The sequence below is a fragment of the Corvus cornix genome, chromosome 13, assembly GCF_000738735.6.
Source record: "Corvus cornix cornix isolate S_Up_H32 chromosome 13, ASM73873v5, whole genome shotgun sequence".
NCBI classification, from domain to species: Eukaryota; Metazoa; Chordata; class Aves; order Passeriformes; family Corvidae; genus Corvus; species Corvus cornix.
Genome location: NC_046343.1, coordinates 11,956,499 through 11,963,874, shown reverse-complemented (window position 1 = coordinate 11,963,874; position 7,376 = coordinate 11,956,499). Strand labels below are relative to the sequence as shown.

General features: G+C 68.3%; 1 protein-coding gene across 1 annotated transcript; it reads left to right on the top strand.

The window, feature by feature from the left end:
* The first annotated feature begins 1,738 nt into the window (after nt 1-1,738).
* FCHSD1 (FCH and double SH3 domains 1) lies at nt 1,739-7,245 on the top strand. Its single transcript, XM_039559437.1, is given in 22 exon segments — nt 1,739-1,873; nt 2,116-2,213; nt 2,618-2,663; nt 3,484-3,557; nt 3,807-3,951; nt 4,027-4,166; nt 4,239-4,302; nt 4,397-4,525; nt 4,721-4,843; nt 4,924-5,019; nt 5,091-5,198; nt 5,299-5,403; nt 5,609-5,705; nt 5,708-5,838; nt 5,929-6,012; nt 6,120-6,276; nt 6,359-6,564; nt 6,683-6,710; nt 6,713-6,778; nt 6,853-6,920; nt 7,084-7,093; nt 7,096-7,245. Coding segments are annotated over 22 exon segments (2,049 nt in total). The 5' UTR covers nt 1,739-1,852; the 3' UTR covers nt 7,149-7,245.
* The last annotated feature ends 131 nt before the right edge of the window (nt 7,246-7,376 follow it).

The following is a 7,376-nucleotide window of genomic DNA, read 5'->3' as shown; positions in this document are numbered from 1 at the left end:
TCCCATATCCCTGCATCCTTATACTCCTGTCTTCCCCCATCCCCATTTCCCTGTCTCCTGTACTCCTGTGTCCTCATGTCCCTGTCTCCCTATCTCCTCATGTTCCCACGTCCCTGTTTCCCCATATCCCCAAATCCCTGTCCTCCTGCTTCTCCGTGTCCTCCTATCCCCACCTCCCCATGTCCCAATGTCCCTGTCTCCCATACCCCTGTGTCTCCATGCCCCCATGTCCCTGTCTCCCCACCTCCCTGTCTCCCAATGTCCCCGTGTCCCCATGTCCCCGTGCTCCTGTGCCCCATAACTCCGTGTCCCTGTCTCCCCATGTCCCCATGTCCCCATGTCCCCGTGTCCCCGTGTCCCCGGGTCCCCGTGTCCCCATGTCCCTGTGTCCCCGTGCTCCTGTGTCCCATATCCCCATGTCCCTGTCCCCTTATGTCCCCATATCCCCATATCCCCATGTCCCCGTTTCCCCATTTCCCCCTTTCCCCGTTTCCCCGTGTTCCCATGTCCCCCTGTCCCCGTGTCCCCGTATCCCCATGTCCCCACATCCCTGTCTCCCTGTCTCCCTGTGTTCCTGTGTCCCCATCTCCCCGTATCCCCACATCCCTGTCTCCCTGTGTCCCCATGTCCCCGTGTCCCTGTCTCCCCGTGTTCCTGTCTCCCTATGTCCCTGTGTCCCCACGTCCCTGTCTCCCCACCTCCCTGTCTCCCAATGTCCCCGTGTCCCCATGTCCCCGTGCTCCTGTGCCCCATAACTCCGTGTCCCTGTCTCCCCATGTCCCTATGTCCCCGGGTCCCCATGTCCCCGTGTCCCCATGTCCCTGTGTCCCCGTGCTCCTGTGTCCCATATCCCCATGTTCCTGTCCCCTCATGTCCCCATATCCCCATATCCCCATGTCCCCGTTTCCCCATTTCCCCCTTTCCCCGTTTCCCCGTGTTCCCATGTCCCCCTGTCCCCGTGTCCCCGTATCCCCATGTCCCCGTGTCCCCATGTCCCTGTATCCCCACGTCCCCGTGTCCCCATGTCTCCGTGTCCCCGTGTCCCCGTGTCCCCATGTCCCCATGTCCCTGTGTCCCCGTGTCCTCATGTCCCTGTGTCCCCGTGTCCCCATGTCCCCATGTCCCCGTGTCCCCATGTCCCCGTGTCCCCATGTCCCTGTGTCCCCCCCTGTCCCCGTGTCCCCGTGTCCCCATGTCCCCATGTCCCCGTGTCCCCCTGTCTCCGTGTCCCCATGTCCCCATGTCCCTGTGTCCCCGTGTCCCCATGTCCCCATGTCCCCGTGTCCCTGTGTCCCCATGTCCCCGTGTCCCCCTGTTTCCGTGCCCCCATGTCCCCGTGTCCCCGTATCCCCGTGTCCCCGTGTCCCCCTGTCCCCGCGCCCCCGTCCCCGCGTGCAGCACCGACCACCAGGCGGCGCTGGAGCCCCCGAGGGGCGGGGCTTGCTGGGCGCGGTTTCCCCGCCCTTGCGGGCAGAGGGGCGGGGCCGGGGGCGTGTCCATCGGGGGCCGGGCCGGGGGCGTGGCCGCTCTGGGGGCGCGTCCGAGTGGGGGTGATGGGGCGGGGGCCCGTCGGGGCGGGCCCGTCGGGGGCGGGGCCCGTCGGGGCGGGGCCCGTCGGGGGCGGGGCCCGTCGGGGGCGGGGCCCGTCGGGGGCGGGGCCCGTCGGGGGCGGGGCCCGTCGGGGCGGGGCCCGTCGGGGCGGGGCCCGTCGGGGGCGGGGCCCGTCGGGGGCGGGGCGAGACCGGCCCGGCAGTTCCGGGCTCCGCACACGCGGATCGGGACGGCGGCGAGCGGGGACCCGGCCCCGGCATTGGGATCGGGACCGTGGCACCGGCACCGGGGCAGCGCAGCGATGCAGCCGCCGCCGCGCAAGGTGAGCGCCGGCTCGGGCCGGGCCAGGGGGCGGTCACCGGGGCCGGGTTCTCCCTCGCTGGCCGTGTCCTGCAGCCGTGACCGAGACTCGCCCCCGGCGCAGCCTCACGGGGCTGGGGAAGCGAGGCCGCGTTTGGGAGGCACCCGGGGGGCGGTGGGGATCGGTGCGCGGGCGGGGGGGGCAGCGCATCCCCGCACCCCATCCCGGCCGGGGCCGCGGAGCTGAGCGGGGCCGTCCCGCAGGTGAAGCTCACCCAGGAGCTGCGGGTCCATCTCCTGGAGCAGCTGTCGGGCCTGCAGAGCAAGCAGCAGCGGGACGCCGAGCTGCTGGAGGACATCAGGTAGGGCCCACATATGTGTCACCCGGGTCGAGCCGAGACCGGGCAGCTCATCCCACATGTGTGTGTGTGTGTGTGTGTGTCTCCAGGCTGAGACCGGGCAGCTCATCCCACCAGTGTGTGTGTCCCCAGGCTGAGATCAGACAGCTCATCCCACTGGTGTGTGTGTGTCCCTGAGCTGAGACCGGGCAGCTCATTGCACGGGTGGGCCAGGGACCGGGCACGGCTCACCTTGAGCCTGTCACGTCGAGGTCATGGGCTCCGTCACCCACTGGGGTGGCCCGATGGGGACAGGATGGTGGCAGGGGGTGGTGGTACCGGGGTGGTGGCAGGGGGATGGTGGCGGGGAGGGATGGCCCATCCCTGCCCCTCTCTGTGTGTCCTCTCTGTGCCCCCTCTCCCCCCAGGTCCTACAGCAAGCAGAGGGCCACCATTGACAGGGAGTATGGGCAGGTAAGGAGATGCCACGGGACTCAGGATCAGCGCCCTGGGGAGGCCCAGGCCCCATCCTGCCTGTGGGGCAGGAGCTGGGCACGGCCCCACGCAGGCAATGGGCAGCCTCGGAAATTATCCGAGCGTGGCAGCTCCCGGAGGGTGGTGGCGGATGGTTCATCCTTCCAGGAGGACCCTGACCACGTTCAGCACCCGCTGGGGGCTCTGCTGAGCACGGCATGGCCCCAGCCTTGGGTGTTTTGGGAGCCAGGAGGGAAATCCTTGTGGGGGGAGGAAACTGCTGGGCTCTGCTGTCTGCTGGGTCATCGCAGGGCGCTGCTCTGAAATGTCAGAGCTTGGTTTTGCTGGGAGATGTCCCTGCAGCATCCCTTGGGGACACAGTGCAGCAGAATTGTGTCCCCCCTTCCTGCAGCTGGTCACCGTGCCACCCCCTCCCTCACAGCCCCCAGGCTGGGGCTGAGGGTTGGGGTCTTGCTGTGCTTGGCTTTGCTGGGAGCTCCTCTACTCTGTAGCCAGTGTCCCTCACTGGTGTCCCCTTGCAGGTGCTCTGTCCCAAAAGCCACACTGGGGGGGGGGGGTCTTTTCGTTGTGGTGGCTGCTCCCCAAAAAGGTTTTCTCATGGGGAGCACGGTGGGATTCCTGCTGACACTGAGCCATGGGGATGTGTGTGTCTGTGTTCGGGGGGGACACGTGTGTGTCCTCAGGCCCATGGGGTGGACAGCCGGGGTGGGGAGCCCAGTTTGGGGCCCTGAGCAGGGTGGGGGGTGCTGGGGTGCTCGGCAGGGTCAGGGAATGCTGCTGATGCTGGGTCTGTCCGCAGGCGCTGCAGAGGCTGGCGAGCCAGTTCGTGAAGAGAGACTGGCAGCGGGGCCGTGGCGAGGCCGGTGACTCCAGGTGGGCTGGGGACAGGGACAGGGCTGGGGACAACCAGCTGGGGCTGGCTGTGCCCATCCATGGCCCTCCCAGCTTGGAGATGCTTAATGCCAACCAGGATTTGGGTGTCACCGGGATGCAGCTGTGGGTGGGATGTCCCCAGCTCTAGGGCCCTGCTGGGACTGGGGGTGCTGGCGGTCCTGCTGGACATCCCCTAAAGCTGGCAAGGGGCAGGGAGTACCCAGCCCTGCATTAACCCCATGCCCACAGGAGCGTGGCCGCTGTCTGGAAGGGCGTCATCGAGGGGACAGCACACGCCGGGCAGGTCCGTGTCACCGCCTCCGAGAGCTACCGCGCCCTGGCCGCCGAGGCCGCCCGCAGCGCCCGCCTCTCCAAGGAGAGGACCCTCAAGAAGGTACCAGGGCAAGGACATGTCCCCTGTGCCCGGGCGGTGGGGACAGCTGTCCCCTGCTGCTGACGCTCCCCGCAGGGCATCGAGCGGCTGCAGAAGGCGCAGGCGGAGCTGCTGGAGACGGTGAAGGAGCTGGACAAGGCGAAGAAGCAGTTCAGCCACCTCCAGCGCAGCAGCGAGGTGGCCAAGGACAAGGCGGCCGATGTGAGGCGCGGTGAGTAGGGGGCACGGGGCCGGGGGGCTGCTGTGGCTGCAGGGTGGCCTCACACCCCCCCTCCCATCCTCCCCAGCCTCCGGAAGAGCGACCGGCGGATATTTCACACCAAGGCCAGTCTGCAAAAGCTCAGTGCCAAGGTCAGTGGTGCAGGGGTTGGCAGGGTACCCAAGTGGGTGGATGCAGGGGGACACGGGGCACCACCACCAAGCCATGCTGTCCCCGTCCCCACAGTTCTCAGCGCGACTGGCCGAGCACTCGAGGCAGCTGGCAGGGGTGCAGAACGAGTACAGCTTCGCCCTGGTGTCTGCTGCTGCCCACCTGCAGCACTACCAGCGCGTGGAGCTGCCCGCAGCCATGCAGGTAGGAGCTGCCCGGACCCTCCGTGCCCCATCCCCAGGGTCCCACAAGGAGCATCCCCCCAGTGCCACTGCGAGGGGGGCAGCAGGGAGGGTCCCGCTGGTGCAGGGTCAGGGCTGGCTGCCCTGAGGGCATCAGGGATGCTCCAGTGGGGGGATGTGGCAGTGCTGGGGGTGGTTCCCACCCGCTTTCCCCCAGGCACTGGATGGGGACCTCTACGAGCGGCTCCGGGAGCACTTGTCGGCTGCCAGCCGGACGGAGGTGGAGACCTGCCGGGCCACTCGGGACTGGTTCCAGGGCGTTGTGGAGGCGTCTGCGCGGGTAACGGCACCGTTCCGCGAGCTGGGTGGGACAGGAGGGCACAGGGGAGTCCCCCGGCCCCACGCCGCTCTCTGCTGCAGGTGTGCCGGGAGCAGGATCTCCTCCTCTTCCTGCAGGACCACCCCGCCTTCTCCCTGGCGCCCGAGCAGCGCTTCCAGCTCGCCGGGCTGGAGGAGGTGAGTGGAGGGGGAGCATTAGAGCAAGGTGGGGTCTGCACAGCCCTTGTCACCCCCGTGTCCTTGCCCAGGTGTGCCTGCTGCCGCCGGCAGATGACGGGGCCAGCCTGGAGAAGGAGGCGCGGCGCTGGGCCACGCGGGTGGCCCGGGACCACAAGAACAGGGCACACAGCGAGGAGGTGGGTGTTCTGCCCCACGGAGCGCTGGGGGGCTCAGGGAGGGGTTTTTCCAGCCCCTCACCAGCTGCTACCACCCTCTGAGCCGCGGGTGCCCGCCCAGGTGCTGCAGCGGCTGGAGGCCAGGCGGCAGCAGGGGCCGGAGGCGGAAGCAGCGGCTGTGGAGCGGCAGATGGAAGAAGCCAGGGAGAACATCCGGAAGGCGGAGGTGGGTCCCCCAGTCAGGGGGTCTGGAGTGGCCTCGAGGTCCGTCACTCCCAGGGTGGGGCATGCAGAGACAGGGACGAGTGGTGGCCGGGATGCTGCACTTGGGGTGTGGTGCTGGGGGTGCCACCACACTGGGGGTGGGGTCTGTGGGGTTGGGACGCCCCTGGAGGTGTCCCGTGGACGGTGACAATGTGTGGTGTCCCCAGGTGAGCCGAGTGAAGGCCGAGGCACGGCTGGCACTGCTGCGGGCGGCAGGGCTGGATGTGGATGCCTGGCTGGCCGGGGCCATGGTGGGGACAGGCGAGGAGACCCCACAGGGCTGGACCCGGCCGAGTTCGATGACTACGAGGACAGCGATGAGCCGGACGAGGACGATGAGCCTGGGCCTGCTGCTCGCACCTACCCCTACACCTGCCGGGTGATCTTTGGCTACCAGGTATGGACGGCCCTGCCTGCCTGGCCCTCACCCTGCCCGCCCAGGGATGGCACCTCAGCCTCTCTGCCACTTTGTCCCCGTCTCCTGCAGGGCTGCCAGGCGGATGAGCTGTCCATCAGCCAGGGCGAGGAGCTGGAGATCATCGAGGACGGTGACGCAGAGGAGTGGGTGAAGGTGGGAGCGGGCTGAGCCCCCCTCCATGCTGGGGGACACCTTTTGGAGGTCCCCAGGCTGTCCCCACTCTGGAACCTGAGATGTTCACATGCTTTCTGCCTCCTCAGGCTCGGAACAAGGCAGGGCAGGTCGGCTACGTCCCCGAAAAGTACCTGCTGTCCCTGGGGTGTGACTCGGGGGCTGGGCTCGGCCCCCCGGGCCCCTCTGCCTTGCACCGCCAGCTCTCCAGCATCATGGCTGCAGAGCTGGTGCTGGAGCCTGGAGGTGGGTGCTGGGCATCACCCCCACCCCAGGGAGGGGGACGGGACCCAGAGGGTGCTGAGCCCCATTCCCACCCTCCCCCCAGCCTGGCTGGTGCGAGCCCTGTACGACTACGAGGGGCAGAGCCCCGAGGAGCTGAGTTTCCCCGAGGGGGCCATCATCCCGCGTGCTGCCCGCGCCGCCGGCGAGGTGGACGACGGCTTCTGGACCGGCGACTTCGACGGCCGCGTCGGCGTCTTCCCCTCCTTGGTGGTGGAGGAGCTCACCGGGGCCCGGGAGGCGGCCGGGCAGGTTGGTGGCAGGAGGGTCATTGTGTCACCTTGGCATGGGCACCCTCCCATCTTCCATGACTGCTGGGGTGAACACCCCCTTCCCACCGTTCCCATCCCTGCTGGCTGTGTCTTCCCAGGAGCTGCCATCACCATCCCCTCCGCCCTTCTCCCTCCTGCCTCAGCGCCCGGGGCCAGCCTGGTCCCCAGCCCTGCTCCTGAGACAGCGCTGGGAGGTGAGTGCTGGGCGGTGACTGGGAAGGGACTGGGGGAGCCTGGAAAGCCAGGCTGAGCTGCCAGGCCCTCCCAGGTTGCTGGCAGGATGGCACGGGCAGCGGGCAGAGCTCTCCGGACCTGGCAGCCACCCGCCTGCGGCCGGTAAGCCACATCACCGGGATGCTGGTACCCCAAAACCTGCCCCAGCCCTTCTGTAATGGAGCCACCCATTTGTTTTGGGGGGGTCTGAAGGGGGATGAGTGGCCTCAGCACGTTGGCACCACTTCTCTCCCTCTCCCCTTCCCTCTGCTCTCTCTCTCCGCAGCTCCGTGCGCCGCCCCTCCGCCCGGCAGAGCCCCCGAGCCCGACCCCGAGCTTCACTTCAGCTGACCCTGTGGGTCCCCCCAGCTCCCTGTCCCCCAAAAAGCTTTGCCCAAGCAAACCCCCACAGGCTGCTGTCCCAGCAGCAGGGGCTGCTGCTGCCCCGTGCCCCGAGCTGGTCTCTCCAGGGGCTGCATCCTGCCCAGTGCTGCTTGCAGAGTGGTCCTGCATCCCAGTACAGCACCCAGAACCCCTTTTTTGGGGTGCCCAGTGCCACAGCCAGGCCCCATTTCACCC